This window comes from Staurois parvus, unplaced genomic scaffold (genome assembly GCF_062004578.1).
Source record: "Staurois parvus isolate SC_StPar_1 unplaced genomic scaffold, SC_StPar_1.0 ptg002140l, whole genome shotgun sequence".
NCBI lineage: Eukaryota > Metazoa > Chordata > Amphibia > Anura > Ranidae > Staurois > Staurois parvus.
The window spans coordinates 116,532-137,035 of record NW_028319936.1 but is presented as its reverse complement, the minus strand read 5'-3'; the positions used below and the strand labels follow the sequence as shown (position 1 = coordinate 137,035).

The 20,504-nt window shown below is 40.3% G+C and overlaps 1 protein-coding gene across 1 annotated transcript in view; it reads left to right on the top strand.

The window, feature by feature from the left end:
• LOC149432435 (cell cycle control protein 50B-like) overlaps nucleotides 1-20,504 on the top strand; it is a 47,171-nt gene that overhangs the window by 12,515 nt on the left and 14,152 nt on the right. The window contains exons 3-4 of the mRNA XM_089665125.1: nucleotides 3,013-3,135; nucleotides 6,185-6,292. Of these exons, the coding sequence (XP_089521251.1) occupies nucleotides 3,013-3,135; nucleotides 6,185-6,292 (231 nt within the window). The remainder of the gene's footprint in view (nucleotides 1-3,012; nucleotides 3,136-6,184; nucleotides 6,293-20,504) is intronic.

Here is a 20,504-nt window from a genome sequence, read left to right as displayed (position 1 = left end):
TTTGCCCACAGCAGATCAAATGGTACAAAAGTATCATACGATCTGGTTGCCATGCATTTCAACAAGTCGTGCATGTGCTACTTTTTGGTGCGGTACGATTTTGCTGAAATCTCACTGCTTGTGAATCGCACAGGAACCGCACAACATTCCTATGCAGTTCTTAGTGTGGATGGGTCCTAAAGCACAGAATTCTACTTGATTCTTATGTTTCAAGTTAGTGGACAGACCTGGTTTTGTGACTGTCATCCACCTTTATCAGTCTGAGCCGCTGGCACTATGGGGGGGGGGGGGGGGAGAATTTACTAAAGCTGGTTCACTCGGAATCTGGTGCAGCTGAGCATGGAAGCAAATCATCTTCTAACCTCAGCTTGTTCAATTAAGCTTTGGCAATACAACCTGGTAGCTGATTGGTTCCTATGCAGAAGTGAACCTGATTTTAAACTCTCCAGCTTTAGTCAATAAACCTCTATAGGTGCAGACCAGAAATCCCTGTGTTTTTAATGTAAAGTTTGTGAAATGTTTAACGTGCATTGCATGGTGTCAAAGGTTAACCTCATCTGCGCCACCCTATAGCAGATATACTGCTACAGGGCAGCAGAGGTGCACAAAATCATGCCCCCTACCTGCGCCGCCATTCGCAGCCGCGGCTGTCAATCACCGGGTCCCAGCTGGTGATTACCCGCCGGTGCCCAATGATTAATGAGGATCTCTGGACGGGGAGGAGGGCTGTTTTGTTTCCTAACGATCCTCCTCTCTGTTGGCTCTGGTCCTTACAGTGAAGCACCAACACACCGCCCCCTAGTAAAACCCTCTCAGCGCAGTTAACCCTTAGATCACTCTTCACATTAACCCATTCCTGCCCAGTGCCATTAGTACAGTGTCAGTCCTTTAATTTTAATTTTTACTGGACATGCTTTAATAGCAAAAGGTCAAAAAATCTTTTGTGCTATTAACCACTTCCAGTCCGGACATTTTTACCCCCTTCCTGACCAGGGCAATTTTCAGCTTTCAGCGCTATCACACTTTGACAATTGCGCGGTCATGCAACACTGTACCCATATGAATTTTTCACCATTTTTTTGGAGACCGATAAAACTTTATTTTGGTGGTATTTATTCACCGCTGGGATTTTAATTTTTTTTTGCTATGTAAATGAACATGTCCAAAAAATTTTTCTTATAAAATTTTGCGAATAAATAATATTTCATCATAAATCTTGGCCAAAATTTATTCCGTTTTTATCTTTTTAGTAAAAAAAAAAAAAATAAGCCAAATTAGTTTATAACCAAAAATTATAATTTTTAATTTTTTTTTTTTTATATTGTATTTTTCTACATACAGTCACCCTAGCAGTACAGCGTCACCATGGTGACACTGTACTACTTTTGGGGGGTGATTTTTTTTTTTTTTAACACTGATTGCTTTTACACCCATATAGGATGTAAAAGCAATAATTTCTCTCTCTGTCTGCATTCTTGCAGCCATTGAGTACTGAGTGAGCTGTGATTGGTCACAGCTTGTCACATGGTATAAGGCTGTTGTTCACAGAGTCAGAAATGACATCTTGCTTACTACTTTGCATGTGATCACTGATTGGCCAATCAGTGATCACATGATCGGGATCTCGTACAGAGGTCCCGTCCAACGATCGGTGTTTCACTGTGTCCAGAGGACACAGCAGGCACCGGATCGCGGTGCTGCGCACTCCCAGCCACCTGCCACCCGACCCTGCAGTGCCACCGTCCGGACATTTATATACAACAGCCGGTCAGGAAGTGATTAAAAAAAAAAAACCCAGGCGATCAAATACCACTGAAAGCTCAATTCGTGGGGGGTGGGGAAAGGAGGTAAATTTCATTTGGGTGCAGCGCTGCATGACTGCGCAATTGTCAAAGTAACACAGTGCCGTAACACAAAAAATGGCCTGGTCAGGAAGGGGGGTAAATCGCCAGGAGGGCAAGTGGTTAACAAAATATTCGTTACCATGATGTTGGTGTCACCAGCTGCCCAGTGGATTCTTCTGAGAAATAGTAATTTTTTAGGGAATAGGATTATGGGGAAAATGTATTCTAGAGAGAGGGTAACCAGGAAACTGAGCTACCAGCAAAGCCCTGGCTATCGTCGTAGGGCAGGACTAGGTGGAGATCTGCCTATTGGGTGTTACAGATGGCAGTAACTACAGTATGTCACAGGGGAAAATGCTGTTAATCTGCAAAAGGTTCCACTAGGTGAACCAATGCATTCAGGGTGTGGGTTCTCTGCCTCTTGCCTATGGGCTTCTATACTGTAAATGTATGAGCACACAAGGGATTTGGGGGTTTGATTTCCTGCCTCTGTGACTTGTATATTTCCTTATTAGCCACTACTTCAGTAAACAAAAAAAAAATTAGTACAAAGAGCAAGGAATTTCACAATTGCCTGCATATCCTGCTTCAAAATAAATGGGTGTCCTCCCACGAACAGACTGGGGAATAAAGTATTAGAGGCAGGGAACCCCACCCCTAAATCTTAGTGACCAAGTCAAGTGTATGTGAACCAGAGATGGACCATGGAACAGGTGAGTGTGACCATACATACCTTTTTAGGGGAGTATAAATCTAGCCTCTTTACTAGTTCAGTGGATACCACACTGATTGCACATATAATTCAATTTTATATAAAATCATCATCTTAGGCTGTGAATGTTTGCTAAAGAACTTCATAACCCTTAATCCTATGGATCCTCAGGTGCTCAATGCAGTCTCCCCACTTCGCTGTTTGTATTTTTGCCCATCAGCATTATGATTGTATTATAGGATGAACTTTGTAACACATTTCTAAAGTTTAGTGAATGGCAATACAGCTGACAATGAAAGAAAACCTTTAATAAACACTTGCATATACAGTAAAATGCGTACATGCATGTATAGCAAAGTAAACTGAGGAATTCTTTTTTTTTTTTTTCTACTCCTTAAATGATCTAACTCTACTAAATTGTTGTATGTGGTTTTTGTTGTTTTTTTTTCTTCCTAGTATGACTATACTGATACAAGAAGCACTGGTACAAGCATGAATGATTCCTGTTACTTATGTGCTACTAATAGCTCAAAATCTTGCAACTGCAGTATCACTTTTAACTTGACATCATTTTTTTCGGTAAGTCCAAGACCCTGTCTTTCTATGTGGTAGCGATTTATGTCCTTTTTCTAACTATTGGTCTGTCAACTGATATATGTGCTTTACAGCCATCTGAGTTCAGGGTAGCATAGACCATGTATGATAGATGCAGAAAAATGTACCTAAATTCTAATGTAAATCTAAAAGAAATATGGAGTCAGTCATTATTGATCTACTATGATTGCTAATTGCCAGACTGTTTTAGTGAACTTGTGCCTTCATTACGTTCTGAGTAACTGAACTTTTTGTGTTTCAGTAAGTGAACTGGAAAAAGTATGTATTGGAAAAGTTGAAGCAAAGTCAGTAGTTCTTATCTGCATATTTTGTTCTGGACTAGCGACTCTTGAGTATAAAAAAACAGGAGGGTCAGCATGACAGCAAGGCAACTAACATTTTCAGAATGAAAAGGCAGCATTAGCAGCTTCCATGTTTCAGGCTTAATGTGTTACTAAACCCACAAAAGTAAAATCCGTCTGTATAAGTAGTAAAGCATGCTTGTTATACTCACTGTGGAACCTAAGGGGTTAATCCTCTGCATTGTGTAAAAAGGCCATTTGATCCTGACTTTCTCTGCTCCTCCTCTTGTTCAAAAGTCCACGTTTTATCTCCTGATAAGACAGACTGAACCATAGCCATTCTGCACATGCTAATTTTAGTGTGTATTGTGTTTTTTTAACATTCCCTCTGTTCTCAGCTGCATAAGAGCTAGGGGAGGAGAAACAGCGGAGCACTGAACTTACCAGTGAAAGGATGTGGGGGGCGTGTCGGGAGGACAACTCTGAACACTGCAGCAGAGCAACCCAGCCAGAGATTTGCCCATGGTGTATTCTCCTGCCTAGTGTTGTTAGTTTTTAATAGGAAACAGGAGGACTGACAGGAACACCAGGGGTTTCACAAAAGGGAAACCATACAAAGACAACCGATACCTTTTTTCATATAAGTATTTTTGGTACAGCAGGCACATATCTAGAATATCTTAAACAAAAGTACTTTTGTTTAAGCAGTTTTGCATCTGTCATGCTATTTTTTGTTAGGTACATATTGGGTTTATAAATCCACACTAATTATGAGTGAGACAGAGATATTAATATGACATATTTATAGGTGTCATATTAGGTGGCTCTTTTTCGTTTGGTTGTTTAACAAGATCCAACTACCCTTTGCTGGAAATCTAGTGAGGGCTGTAGAGGATTTAATAAAAAAAAAAAATGCAGGATCAACCCTGACAACCTAGTATTAGGTTTATGTGGCTGAAGAACCGTACAGGCTGATACTGCCAGGGCCACTTAGGGAAGAACAGATATGATAATAAAGTTGCCTTACTGATTTGTTCCTTTTAAAACCAACCTTCTGGAAGCCTCGAGGAGCCATAAACCTGACATATTCACCTGAAATAACAGCCATAGCTAATTTTATGGCCGCCATCTTGTTGGATTAAATCACATCTGTTCATCATAAGTAGTTTTTTTTTTTTTTTTTTTTTTTTTGCATATTTTGTTGAATGCTTGTTTCATGGAAGACATTGTAAAAACTCATTAGTCAATGGCAGGAAAAATGTTAGGAAGTATAGTTAAATTAACTAGAAAAGCTACAATTTCTGGGGAAATTGTGTGAAGTGTTCTTGCCTCCAACACTAACCAATTGATCAAATGTAAAAAGTGCACATGGCAAGCTTGATAGAGTGAGAAATGCATTTCAACTTTTATTTTGCAGCTAACACTCTAGCTTTGGTCACTCTGCTGCCTGCTGACCCCCCTTCGGTTGCTATGGCAACTCACTGTACAGCAAGCTCAGAGGAACTTTTATAAACACGCTGCTCCAACTTGCTAACTTCACTGGCGGTTGCCATCTTCAAATGGTTGTAGTTTTAAAAGTCTAAATCCTACAGCAAAGACTGAGACTCACAAGACCCAGACCTACATTTTGATGCATAGTATGTCTCTGAAGTATTAAAAATGAAGGCACAGTCGCAGTTTAAAAATTGCCCTTCAAATTTCAGGTGTCTAGAGTGGAGATTCAATGAATATCAATGGGCGGCGTGAGTTGCAAACAAATGGTCATATTGTGAAAACTACCAGGACTATGGCTTAGCCGTGAACATTTTTAGTGGCAGCAGGGTTAGCTGAACGTTTTGATATAAGATATGTGTAGGTGGGCTTGAAAATGAGGGAGTGATGGCAGTTTAGAAATCATGTCCTGATTTTTCTTTTCACACTCTAGCTTTTGTCAGCTCCCACTCCTAGTTGCACCATTCATTCCTATGGGAAAATTTCACCACAAAAATGGTGATATTTCGTGAACCATTTGGCGAAACGTTCCACAAAGTAATAGCAATCCAACCGGGAACAATCCGCACGTTTTGATATATTACTTGTCTTTGTACTGTAAAAACTGTGGAAGGAGTTAGCGTGGTAAATTTAGCTATAATAAGAATATATTTGTGAGATAACAATAAGTGTTCTTGCAAGAACACTTAATTATAGTTATGGCCATTTCTGCATAGTGACATTGGTCTGTCATGGACACATTTAACAATGTATGTAGCATATCTTAGTTGAACAGTGACATCCATCTTTTGTTATGTGTTATGGATTCCTGTTACACTATAGTTTATCTTTTGTAAGTAATTTTGTATATACAGATGCTGTGACATACTATACAACCAAGTAGATGAATTGTTAGTTATATTTCTACAATTAATTTCTAGAGATGTGGAATGCTCAATGCCCCTGAAGGAGTTTTGTATCTCTGAAAAGTGTTGGATGAATGGAAACACATCAAATCTAGCAATCTATTCATGAATAAAGTGACATTGTAAAGTCTATGTATGATTTTGTGTGTCTTGTATTTTTTTAACAGTTGTATGAATTAAAAAGGGTAATTGACATTTTATCATAAGTTGTGATATGAGTTCCTATTAATTTTACATGTATAAGTTTTGAACAGTTAAGCAGGTTTGAAATATATAGGAATCGAGCATCTTATCCTCTCCTTTTTTTTTTTTTAATTTTATTTTTTATTTTTCCAGGGTCCAGTGTTTATGTACTATGAGCTATCAAATTACTATCAGAATCACTATCGCTACATGATATCTAGAGACGATGCTCAGTTAAGTGGATCCCTTAATCATCTAAAGGTAAGCACTCTAGGTTAGGCTAATGTTGTCATTACTGTTAAAACACTGAACTTCTTTTTATTAATTTACAGTTTATGCTCTAATTTCATAAGGTGTAGGCATTACCAATGTTACATATTACTAAGAAGTATTCCTCCTTAAATCTCTGTATTACATTTTTTTTTTAATTTGCATCTGAAATGATTAGCAAGGACACCTTTTTAAACAGTAATGAAAGTTTCCTTATCCTTTTTGCCCCCATCTCCCTAAGCAGGTCTAGCTCTTGCCTCACACCGCCATATTTGTTATATCTGTCTAGATCTCTCCTGCAGCATTGATTACATCCCTACATGGGCCCCTGGATCCAACGTCCAAACCTACGCAGTTCATCTACCAAACACACAGAAGCCTATCAGGCTACACTTAGGCTGGAGGCAAAAGGGTAAGGAAACTCTGTGTGACCGTTTCCTTACTTTGAGGGAAAGACAATAATGTATCTGACAATTCACAAGACACTTGAGGGTGTGGTGGTATAAAATGACGTTTCCAGTGACTGACATACAACAGTAGCTTTCCTATTATACACATAGATTTAAAAATTATTTATAAAGTCAGCCATGAAAATGGCAAACAAAAAATAAATGCCTGTAGACAAAAAATGGTTTTTGATCTGAGTGTCTCTTGAAGGGAACCCTGCAGCATACAGTCAGGTCCATAAATATTGGGACATCAACACAATTCTAACATTTTTGGCTCTATACACCACCACAATGGATTTGAAATGAAGCAAACAAGATGTGCTTTAACTGCAGACTGTCAGCTTTAATTTGAGGGTATTTTACATCCAAATCAGGTGAACGGTGTAGGAATTACAACAGTTTGCATATGTGCCTCCCACTTGTTGAGACCAAAAGTAATGGGACAATCGGCTTCTCAGCTGTTCCATGGCCAGGTGTGTGTTTATTCCCTCATTATCCCAATTACATTGAGCAGATAAAAGGTCCACAGTTCATTTCAAGTGTGCTATTTGCATTTGGAATCTGTTGCTGTCAATTCTCAAGATGAGATCCAAAGAGCTGTTAAATAGACACCTGAAGTCTCTCACTTTAGAAAGGAACTGAGGAATGTGTTTCCTTACTCCCTTTTCTCAAAGCCTCAGCCGCACAGAAAGAATGAACAAGAAGAGTTCTTCAGTCTTCCTGTTCTTGACTAAAGCATAATAAACTTTTTTTTTGTTTCTATGCTTGCTTATGAATGAACACAGTGAGCGAGCGGTACCAATCACTCATTGTTCTCCTTAAGAAAAGGAAGGCGCTGGTAAATTATATATTTAGTTTCCATCCTGAAAGGATCTCCATGCAGCTGAGGGGAGGGGGGAAGCAGGAAGAGCTGGCGGGGGGGGGGGGCGTGGGGAGAGTATGGGCAGCAGGCACAGAGTGTGATCGTTGTGGTGGGAGGCAATTGGAGGAACCGATTTTCCCCCCCCCCCCTGTATGCAGCAGCTGAAAGCATGGAGGGAGAGGCTGGCTTTCAGATGCTGCATACAGGGGATTGGTTCCTCTAATTGCGCCCCCCCCATTTAAAAACCTAATGTGACCAGGGAGGCTGTACAGGCCAACTGGGGCAGGGGCCAGGTTGCAGTTGTGACCCCTGACAGTACACCACTGCTTTGGAACTATTGTGGTACAATGTTTTGGCAAATTCTTTCTGGTGTGTGTGTTGTGTGTTGTTGTGGTGTTTTTTTTTTTTTTTTTTTTGTTTTTTTTCTCAAAGAATAAAAAAAAAAAAAAATTGGGAAAACCTAATGGGAATTAGGCAACAATAATACTGGCGTAGCACTCATACCTACAGAATAACATATCCTGAGTATTACACCCAGCATACAGGACTAGAGACGTGCTACTGTACAGCAGTCATACTTGCAAGATGAGAACAAATACTGCAGTAAAAATTACATCCCACACAAAGGATAAGAGCAATCCTACTGCACAGAATCCATAGATCTGGAATAAAAACAAAATTGAGAGAACTGCAACTGTTGCATGGGATCAGAGTGCTTTCATTTCAAGCATATTTTATGGGCCTAAAGTCAAAATGCTGCCTTATTACCCAACAGGAGGTTCTTGTACTTTCCTAACATAACAAATAGTATTTTTAGTATTAAGTATGCTTTTTGCTGTATATTTCACAGTTGGAGAGATTACATGTCTAATTATCTCCTTGATGACCACTTGCGTTTTACTGCATTGAATGTGCAAAGGTCATTGCTAGGACACAAAAAACAATTGTTAAAAACAAATTATCTATGGCCCTCTGGTTTCCTTCCACACTCCAAAGACATGCTGGTGGTTTAATTGTATCCTGTCTAAATTGGCCCTAGTATGTGTATGTATGAATGTACGTTATTATAATACAGGATTTATATAGCGCCAACCGTTTGCTCAGCGCTTTGCAATATAACTGGAGACAATACAGTAACAGTACAGTTCAATACAAGAGGGATTTGAGGGCTTTGCTCCTTGGAGCTTACAATCTAGGAGAGTTGGGGGACTTTAGATTGTATGCCCCTTGAGGGTTAGGGACTGATGTGAATGTAAAGCGCTGCGCAAATTGGCGGCGCTATAAAAGTATCTGAACGAAAGAGAAAAATTTAAATATTCTGACACCTTGACTTTAGCTGTTGGAGCAGATGGGAGCTGTGGCTCGGCAAGAGTGAGATGTCGCCTCTCTGCCTCATCAGAAAAGCATTCTCTGAATAGCACGCATGCCGAACGGCTGACCTCTTGTGTTCAGTATGCACAAGTGCAACTACTCAGCTGTACTTGACCTACAGCTAAACATGCAGAATAAAGTTTTTTGTTTTACTTTTGGATGGATTTAAGTTAAAAAATTTTGTTTAGTTACATTGATTATGTTAGAATGATTTGTTTTCGTAATTCGTTTAGTTCGTAATTTGCAAAATGTGAACCTGGTTAGGACCATGTTTATGGAATGGTAAATCTACCCTGTAACAGATTTGGCAATCACTAATGGGGTTACACTTGGGGTTGAATTACTAGAGGCAAATATACTGCGCACTGCAAGTTCACTTGCTACAGAGTTTAGTAAATGAGGTGACACCTCACTTTGCAAAGAATATTCAATCACATGCAAGGAAAATTAAGACCAAAAAAAACCCAGCAGTTTTGCTTGCACGACTGGATTATAGAAATCCGCAGAGCTTCCCCTCAGATCTAGAGCAACTGCACTTGCAAATCTGTGTATATGTATGTATGTGTCTCTCTCTCTGTCTCTCTCTGTCTCTCTCTCTCTCTCGTGCTCAAAAGTTTGCATGTGGGGGTGCATGCGTGACAGTGCTTGATGGCGGACGCTCATTAGCAGAGCCCCGCTCATCCCCGGCATCTTTGACTCTCCTGCTCCGCTCCATAAGCCGACAGCTGCTCTGGGCAGACCACATAAGCCCAGCGCACACCCGGAGACATAGTATGGGGAAGATCGGGTGCTGGAAGCCACCCCTCCCCGCCGCTGATGGACCCGCGGCCTTCCCCACTGCAACGCTTCCTATCTAGGCCTGCATCCCCGGCCTTCCCCACTGCAACGCTTCCTATCTAGGCCTGCATCCCTGGCCTTCCCCACTGCAACGCTTCCTATCTAGGCCTGCATCCCCGGCCTCTAGTACCGCTTCCAGCCCACAAAGGGAGTTCCGGGACCCGGCGGCCAGGGGAGGGATTGATCAGCCCTCCACAGGGCCCCTCACAATCCCACCTCAAAATAATAGCCAGATGGAGGATCCCAGGCACCTGCAGGTGGTAGGGGGGGCAGCAGACCACCCTTATTCGGTGCACCTCACAGCTTCAGCCACAGTCCCATCCTTGCAGCTGGATCAATCCACCCTAACCGTCTCATCTTTGATGACAAATTGCAAGTATTACTGCTACTATATCTGCTGAAGTTGGGAAGTTGGCCCTGGATCTTAGGGGGGAGATCACCCAGATTGGGGACCGCACTGACCACCTGGAGACCAAGGTTGACTAATTGGTACAATACGTACATGTTTTGGAAGAAGACCATGCTTACTTGAAGCATTCCATGTCCCAAATGCAGTTTCAACAAGAAGACCTGGAAAACTGGGAACGCCGCCAGAAATTGCTTCAGACATACCGCGGATATGAATATTCTGACTCCAACTTCACAATTTGCTGACCCCCCCCCCCTTTTTTTTTTTTTTTTTTTTTTTCACCGCAACTACCCCCATGGTCCCAGAATAAGATTGGCGGCTGGATAGAGCTCACCGTTCTGAGGGCACCAGACCCCGTGACGTCGTCAGTTTTAATTTTTTTGAAAGCAAAGAGGCTCTGCTCTCCTCTGCACGCAACAAATCACCCTTGGAATTCAAAGGGGACAAACTCCAACTCTTCAGTGACCTCTCTCCGATTTACCCTGGCCAAACGACTGGCTCTAAAACTGGTCACCACCCATCTCCAAGAACACCACATTTCCTATCTGTGGGGGTTTCCCTTCACGTTGGTCTTCTCCAACAACACTCAAGTTACCCTACATGATCTTCCTGAGGCTGACTCCTTACTTCACCACCTGGGACTCCCCCCAACCCCCCCTTCTTCCTGATGATCCATCTTTGCTGCTGCCTATCCCATCGCGCCCTTCCGCCACTCTAACCAAGATCTGGACACCGGCCCGTACTGGGCGAAAACTTTTCTTGTACTCCTCTACGCCCACAACCTCCTAGAGCAGGTGATGTACCTGTCTGATGATCCTCCTGGATGGTCTGTTGGGCGTTTTTCGGAGTCCCCTTCTTCCCCAATTATTGCACCGCTAATGTCAATTTTGCTATGCACTGGTTGTGTACTTTTCATTTTGTTTTTCTTTGCCGGGACGGACAATTGGTGAGATGTGTCAGTTGTCATGTTGTCCCCGAACCCGTCAAGCATTAGGCCTAGACTACTTGAGTCTGTTTTTCCATGTCCCGAGTTTACATCATTACTGATATCTTTTGTTTTTTGCTGATCTTACAGTTTTTCTGTTTTTGACTTCAGTTTTTTTTTTCATTGATGATGCTTTATTCACTCTTTATACTGGTACAATTTTGTTTTTTGTATTACCTAATGATGACTTTACGGTTACTATCATATAATGTCAAAGGTCTTAACTCCATCCAAAAACGGTGGATGGCTTTTGAAGGAATTTTGATCTTCCAGGAGCAGATGTTGTTTTTGTTCAGGAGACCAATTTTAAATTGAATGGCTTTTTGTTTTGCCTCATGGTTTTCCTCCCAATCCTACTCGTTTTTTGATCCCACTGGGAAGGCCCGGAGTAGTGATTTTGATATGAACACACTGCTCCCTTCGGGTCGTCTCCTCTAGAGTCGACCCACGGGGTCGTTTTATTCTTCTAGAATGTATGTTTGGAGGCTCTCTTATTTTGTTGAATTTGTATGCCCCAAACGTGGGTCAATTGCAGTTCCTTTCCCAAACACTTGCCAGATTAAATTCCCTTTCTACACTACATATGATCATTGGTGGTGACTTTAATTTAATTCTGTCCCCCCATAAAGACAGGAAGGTCCCCCTTTTTTTTTTTTTTTTTTTTTTTTTTTAATCCACCCCCTCAAAGTGGCAATGTTCCTCCTAAAGATCTTTTCATAAGTTGATCAGGGAACATCGTCTATTTGAGGCTTGGTGGGTCAAACATCCCCTACACAAACCGTTTACTTTCAAATCCTCCCCTCATCGCAGTTACTCTTGCTTAGATCACTTTTTTTGTCTCCGCTCCTTTTACTTCCTCTTTTGGTTTCTTCTGAAATCAATTCTATCATGTGGTCTGACCATGCTTCTCTGAATCTTCTTTTCCTTGACTCCCTACAAAAAAACCTGTCACTGGCGCCTCAATGAAACTTTCCTCACTATGACCCATCTCCACAAGGAAATTTCTCAAGGACGTGCTTTCATCATAATCTTGGCTCAGTGGTTTCTTTCTCGACCCTATGGGAGGCTCATAAGGCTGTTTTTCGGGACTCTGTATCTCTATGGGCTCTCGTTTAAAAAAAAAAAAAAAAAAAAGTCCTCTACTGCCGCCAGGGATTCCCTTTATTTACCAACTATCTTCGGCTGAACGTCGTTTACTTGCAAAGCCGTCTATTACTGGGCTTCGTAGGGTAACTTCTCTCTGTGACCAGGTCAAAGCCCTCGATTTGCATAAATCTTCAGTCCCTTCTTTGGGTCAAACAGAAACTTTACAAATTCTCTAACAAACCACACCGCATGCTCTTAAATCGGCTCAAAGCACAATCTCCCTCAATGATACCAGATCACCTACTCCAACTGGATGGTGACCCTACCTACGACCCTCACATAATGGCCTCAATCTTTGGAACATACTATAAGAACCTTTACAACTGTTTGACCCCAGAACTTCACCCCCACCCCTTTTGCAAAAGATGTCTTTTGACTCCCTATCCCTTCCAACGTTATCACCCCCTGACCTCTCAGCCCTTAATGCGGATATTTCATCCGAGGAACTATTCAAGACAATCAAACAACTCCCATCCCACAAATCTCCAGGACCTGACAGACTACCCTATTTCTATTATAAAACCTTTATAGGCACTTTGGCTCCTCATCTTCTCTCCCTATTTCAGAATCTCTTAAAGGGTGTCTTTTCCCCCACCCAGGCGGAATTTTCCCGGGCATATATTTCTGTAATTCCCAAGCCTGATAAAGACCATTCTACCCTGGCTAACTATCGTCCCATTGCTCTATTAAATTCTGACTATAAAATATTTACTAAGATTTTGGCCAACCGGTTGTCCAGATTCATCTCCAAGCTCATACATAGGCATCAGGAGGGCTTTGTGCCAGCTAGACAGGCCGCGGACAACACCAGGAGGTCCGTTGACTTGATTGATTTGGTTAACGGATCCTCAACTCCTGCTATATTACTGAGCTTGGACACTCGGAAAGCTTTTGATTGCCTTAGCTGGCCCTATATGTTTATGGTCTTGGAGAAATTTGGCTTCCGGGGTCCATTTGTGGCTGCCTTTAAGGTTCTTTATTCTTCACCGGTCAGATTAGCCTCGTTCCTCTCACCCTCCTTCCAAATGTCAAAACGGTACACGGCAGGGTTGCCAGCTTCCCCCCTACTGTTTAACCTTTGTCTGGAATTGCTGGCTATCGCCATTCGGTCCAACCCTGATATACGTGGGATACATTCTCATGGGCATGAATACAAATTGTCCCTATTTGCAGACTATATCCTCCTTACATTAACGAACCCTCTTTCCTCCCTACCGGTTCTCCATAAAACTTTACAATTATTTGGGGCTCTGTCGGGATATAAAGTCAATGCATCCAAAACTGAAGCACTCCCTTTACATGTCCCACCCGACGTATTGTCCTTTCTCCAATCGTTTTACCCATATCGTTGGTGTACTCACTCTTTTTAAAGTATTTGGGTACCAACCTCACTTCTTGATACCACTCCATATACGAGGCTAACTTCCCTCCCTTATTCATTGCCATTTCCAAATCTCTAAAATTCTGGGACACCCTACCCATCTCCTTCCTTGGCCGCATCAACGTGATAAAAATGAACATACTGCCCAAACTCTTATATCTATTTACAACTCTTCCCGTTCCCAGCCCTATGTCTAAGCTACTCTCCATTCAGAAATCCCTTTTACGCTTCATCTGACATAACCTAGAATCGCACACACTGTACTTCTCACCTTGCGTTCCAGGGGAGGCCTAGGTGCACCGGATATTGTGACCTATTATGCTACCCACTTCAGATTCCTACTCTCCTGGTCCACTCGACGTCCTCCCAATATATAGTCTGTGATTAAATTCCTACAACTAACCCCGATTCACCCATGCTCCTTTTCTCTGGTCTACGTCGGCGGTGGATATCCCTTCTTATCGACACCTCTTGCTTGGACCTATGCAATTCTCTATTTGAAAGAGATGCAAGGTTAAATTTGCGCTGGCCTCTGACTGTTCTCCTTTGACCAATGTTCTTTTTAATCCCATCCTTCAAGACAGTCTGACCATGCTCCGTATGCTCCCTTTTTGGGTTTCAGCCGATCTCTTCCAACTGCACCATCTGATCCATCTGATGAATTGGGCACTTAAACCCTTCTCTGTTCAGAAAAAAGCCCATCTTCCTTCCCAGCATTTTTATGTCTGTTTGCAGATACGCCATTTCCTTTTCTACCTTGTCACCCTCTTTGAGCCTTGAAAAGCCTACTCCTTTTGAGTGTCTATGTATACAGGGCCCACATCAAAGGGGCATAATCTCCACTACCTATAAGCTCCTTATGGATGCCTACCCCTTATCCAATAACACCCACCATTATATGCGCAAATGGTCCCAATCTCTCAGCTGTGACATTGATTTGGTGCAGTGGAAAAAGATATGGGAAAATGCATCTACACCGTGTTCCAAATTATTATGCAAATATTTTTTCTCATTTACCTAAATAACTGATGTAAATAACAGTCAGCATAATTCTCATGTTATCGACTATTAAGAGTACAATTCAAATTTTATTGAACAAACCTAATGATGACAGTATTTTTTTTTTTTTTTTTTTTTTAAATAAAAAAACTTCCAATGCACTGTTCCAAATTATTACGCACAGTAAGTTTCAAAACACTTTTATAGGTTGTAAAGAACTGAAAATTTTGTCATTTGTTGTGTTTGCAGCATATTTACTGAAATCAAAAGCTATTTCAATCAAACATTTTAACAACTTTTTAACTTTTTTAAACATTTAACAGGTCACGTTACATTTTAACATAGGACCCTTTATTTGATAGCAGCTTCACAAGTCTTGCATCCATTGAACTTGTGAGTTTTTGGACAGTTTCTGCTTGAATTTGTTTGCAAGATGTCAGAATAGCCTCCCAGAGCTGCTGTTTGGATGTAAACTTCCTCCCACCCTCCTAGATCTTTTGCTTGAGGATGCTCCAACGGTTCTCAATAGGATTGAGGTCAGGGGAGGATGGAGGCCACACCATGACTTTTTTTTTTTTTTTTTTTATTATCCCCATAACAGCCATTGATGCAAAGGTATTCTTTGCAGCATGAGATGGTGCATTGTCATGCATGAAGATGATTTTATTACGGAAAGCATAGTTCTTCCTTCTGTACCAGGGAAGAAAGTGGTCAGTTATAAACTTCACATACTTTGCAGAGGTCATCTTTACACCTTCGGGGGCTCTAAAGGGGCCGACCCGCTCTGTTCCCATGATTCCGGCCCAAAACATGACTCCACCACCGCCTTGCTGATGTTGCAGCCTTGTTGGAACAGGGTGGCCGTCCACCAACCATCCACTACTCTATCCATCTGGACCATCCAGGGTTGCACGGCACTCATCAGTGAACAGGACTGTTTGAAACTTAGTCTTCATGTATTTTTCTGCCCAATGCAGCCGTTTCTGCTTGTGAGCATTGGTTATTGGTGGCCGAATAGAAGGTTTATGCACAGTTACAAGACTCTGGAGGACTCTACACCTTGATGTCCATGTAAATCCAGAGGCACCAGCAGCTTCAAATATCTGTTTGCTGCTATGTAATGGTATTTTAGCAGCTGCTCTCTTGATCCGATGCATGGATCTGGCAGAAATCTTCCTCAATGTGCCTTTATCTGCATGAACCCATCTGTGCTCTGAATCAGCCACAAATCTCTTAATAGTGCGATGATCTCGCTTAAGTTTTTGTAAAATATCTAATGTTTTCATACCTCGTCCAAGGCATTGAACTATTTCACTCTTTTCGGCAGCAGAAAGATCCTTTTTTCTTCCCCATATTGCTTGAAAATGGTGCTCTGCTTAATAATGTGGAACACCCTCCTTTTAGTAGTTTTTCCTTAAATTGGGCTCACCGCCCAATCTAATTATCACAGGTGTCCGAGATTGTTTTCAGTGATCAAAAGAGAATCAAAAAATAGAGATAAAGTGAGCGCTAGATGGAAAAGCTGCTATGCGCCAATAAGTACCAAAAGACTCAAAAAGACATACAAAAAAGAAGAGGGGGCGCAGCGCTGAAGTACAGTATAATTATAAACAATATATATGTAAAGTGATAACAAAGTGCCAAAAACTGTGCAAAAAAGCAATAATAGTCCTTTAGACAATAAATGGTGACTGAAAAACGTGCGTCTTCCGGTGATCAGAGTAATTGAATCATGCACTCACCAGATGCATAATTCAAATATGCATATAGATGGTATCCCGATATCCAAACGGAGTTGTCTCATAGATGGATAGGGTCATCATCCAAGTACAGCAGTCCGTCCAAGGTATCTTCTAATGGATCGTGTGTTACCACACTAAAACACCCCTCAGCTGTCCCCTAGGAGACTCTGCAAGTAATGGACTCAGCAGGGTCCCAAGAAAAAAAGCCAGGATGGTGTGATACCGTTTAAAATAAAAATTTATTGGTCCAAAAGAAAGACAAGGACTGCATAAATAAAACTGACCATAAAGGTGTACAAAGATGGCCGCCGCTCCATGCGGTGGCGTAATGTCTGGGATATGCTGCTCTTACCCTGACGCGTTTCGTGCCATGTGCACGTATTCATAGGGAGTGTGTCAGCTAACCAGACATCTACTCCAAACCCCGTATAAATAGTGTCTAGGCAATCGTATAAGCGCGTCCGCCATTTTCCCGGCGTCCTCGCGCATGCGCAGAACAGACATCGCTTCGATGTCCGCATCTCAGTCCAGCGCCATTTTGTTGTGGTCTTAATTACCAACAACTACGATGCCAGATACAAGCACGGCTATGTAGTGAATATATTATCGTTCATCATAATCCTTAACAGCTGTTAGCCAAAAAAACAATACATACAGGGCTGGAAACCACACACAGAAAATATAGTGAAGACACCTAACAGATGTAATGTAAACGCATGTATATAGATGAATCAACATCGATATACCCTAAATGTTAAAGCATATATGTTAATATAATTCTAAGGTGTCTTCAGTATAAATATACAATAAATGCAGTTACATAAAATACAAAACGTATACAGATGTGGTGTTAAAAATAAACATATATAGGAATAAACAATGTCCCTATAGACAAAATAGCATAATCAAGTGTATACTCATAATGACCAAGAACCACAACATGGTAAAACACATAATGCATAATAAAACAGTTAATATATAAAAAACCAATAAATACAAGGCTGCATTGTATCCATGGTTAATAATATGTTATAAATTAATAATAATAAAATTGTGAAAGTATCAAGCGTTAATTATGTAAAATCACACAAATAACAATACAAAATAGTGAGCCCATCAGATGATAATAATAAAAAATTAAATTGTATAAATTGATAGCACATGTAAACCACCAACCAAAATCAGCTATTATCAATAAAACTGTTAATATCAAACTCAACATTATGCCCTTTGGGATAAAAAGTGTCCAATTCATAGATCCACTTGGATTCTTTTTGCGAGACTGTCCTCTTTCTATTAGTTCCCCTCCAATGAGTCTTAACCATATCTATACCAGCAAAAGTCAGTGAAGTGGGGTCATTATTATGGAATAAACGATAATGTTTTGACAAGCAATGTTCCTTGTTCCCCTTCTTAATATTACTGACATGCTCTCTCAAACGGTCTTTTAGTTTCCTCGTAGTTCTCCCAATATATTGTTTTCTACACGGGCATTGCAATAAGTAGACTACAAACCTACTATTGCATGTGATGAAGCCATCAATATTGTAGCTTCTTCCTGTAACTGATGAATTGAAAGTGTCAGTACTCTTTTTTTCTAATTCCATTACATCTACAAATAATGCACTTGTTACAGGGAAAAAATCCTTTAAGTCCTGAGAAAAAGGATAAACTAGTGGGGGGATTGACAACATTCGGGGCTAACTTGTCCCGCAATGTTGGTGCCTTTCTGAATGTTATTTCAGGCTTGTCAGGCAGAAAGTCTGTTAAAACAGGGTCGGCTTTTAATATTTTCCAGTTTGCCTTAATTATTTTAGAGACAGCCTTATGTTGGATGGAAAAGCCAGTTATAAATGGGCATACTTTCTGTTGTCTCTGCTTATTAACTCCATATAAAATAGAGTCTCTCTCCAAGTTGGTAACTTCCTTAATAGTGTTGACCAGTTTGTTCTCATTATAACCCTTTTCTAAAAAACGTTCCTTGAGGATGGAAGCTTGATGAAGAAACGTATTTTGATCAGTACAGTTTCTCCTAATCCTCAGGAACTGGCTTTTAGGTATATTGCTCAACCACATTGGATGGTGGCAACTATCGAGGGGGATGTAGCTATTTCTGTCAGTAACCTTGAAAAAGGTTTCCGTGACAATCCTCCCTTCATAATTAAACAAAGTTAAATCCAAAAAATGGATGCTTACTGTGCTATACTCAAAGGTGAGCTTAATGTTAAGTGTGTTAAGATTCAAAGTATCAAAAAAATTCAATAACGCTTGTTCCTCACCGTTCCAAATTAAAAATATATCATCGATATATCGTCTATAAAATAAAAGCTCTGGCCAATCTCTTCCATATATCATGTCTTCCTCCCACCTAGACATGAAGAGATTGGCCAGGCTGGGAGCAAACTTCGCTCCCATTGCAACCCCCTTAGTCTGTAAATAAAACCGGTTATTAAACCAAAAGTAGTTCTTGGTATATATATTTTTAATTTGGAACGGTGAGGAACAAGCGTTATTGAATTTTTTTGATACTTTGAATCTTAACACACTTAACATTAAGCTCACCTTTGAGTATAGCACAGTAAGCATCCATTTTTTGGATTTAACTTTGTTTAATTATGAAGGGAGGATTGTCACGGAAACCTTTTTCAAGGTTACTGACAGAAATAGCTACATCCCCCTCGATAGTTGCCACCATCCATTGTGGTTGAGCAATATACCTAAAAGCCAGTTCCTGAGGATTAGGAGAAACTGTACTGATCAAAATACGTTTCTTCATCAAGCTTCCATCCTCAAGGAACGTTTTTTAGAAAAGGGTTATAATGAGAACAAACTGGTCAACACTATTAAGGAAGTTACCAACTTGGAGAGAGACTCTATTTTATATGGAGTTAATAAGCAGAGACAACAGAAAGTATGCCCATTTATAACTGGCTTTTCCATCCAACATAAGGCTGTCTCTAAAATAATTAAGGCAAACTGGAAAATATTAAAAGCCGACCCTGTTTTAACAGACTTTCTGCCTGACAAGCCTGAAATAACATTCAGAAAGGCACCAACATTGCGGGACAAGTTAGCCCTGAATGTTGTCAATCCCCCCACTAGTTTATCCTTTTTCTCAGGACTTTAAAGGATTTTTTCCCTGTAACAAGTGCATTATTTGTAGATGTAATGGAATTAGAAAAAAGAGTACTGACACTTTCAATTCATCAGTTACAGGAAGAAGCTACAATATTGATGGCTTCATCACATGCAATAGTAGGTTTGTAGTCTACTTATTGCAATGCCCGTGTAGAAAACAATATATTGGGAGAACTACGAGGAAACTAAAAGACCGTTTGAGAGAGCATGTCAGTAATATTAAGAAGGGGAACAAGGAACATTGCTTATCAAAACATTATCGTTTATTCCATAATAATGACCCCACTTCACTGACTTTTGCTGGTATAGATATGGTTAAGACTCATTGGAGGGGAACTAATAGAAAGAGGACAGTCTCGCAAAAAGAATCCAAGTGGATCTATGAATTGGACACTTTTTATCCCAAAGGGCATAATGTTGAGTTTGATATTAACAGTTTTATTGATAATAGCTGATTTTGGTTGGTGGTTTACATGTGCTATCAATTTATACAATTTAATTTTTTATTATTATCATCTGATGGGCTCACTATTTTGTATTGTTATTTGTGTGATTTTACATAATTAACGCTTGATACTTTCACAATTTTATTATTATTAATTTATAACATATTATTAACCATGGATACAATGCAGCCTTGTATTTAATGTTTTTTTATATATTAACTGTTTTATTATGCATTATGTGTTTTACCATGTTGTGGTTCTTGGTCATTATGAGTATACACTTGATTATGCTATTTTGTCTATAGGGACATTGTTTATTCCTATATATGTTTATTTTTAACACCACATCTGTATACGTTTTGTATTTTATGTAACTGCATTTATTGTATATTTATACTGAAGACACCTTAGAATTATATTAACATATATGCTTTAACA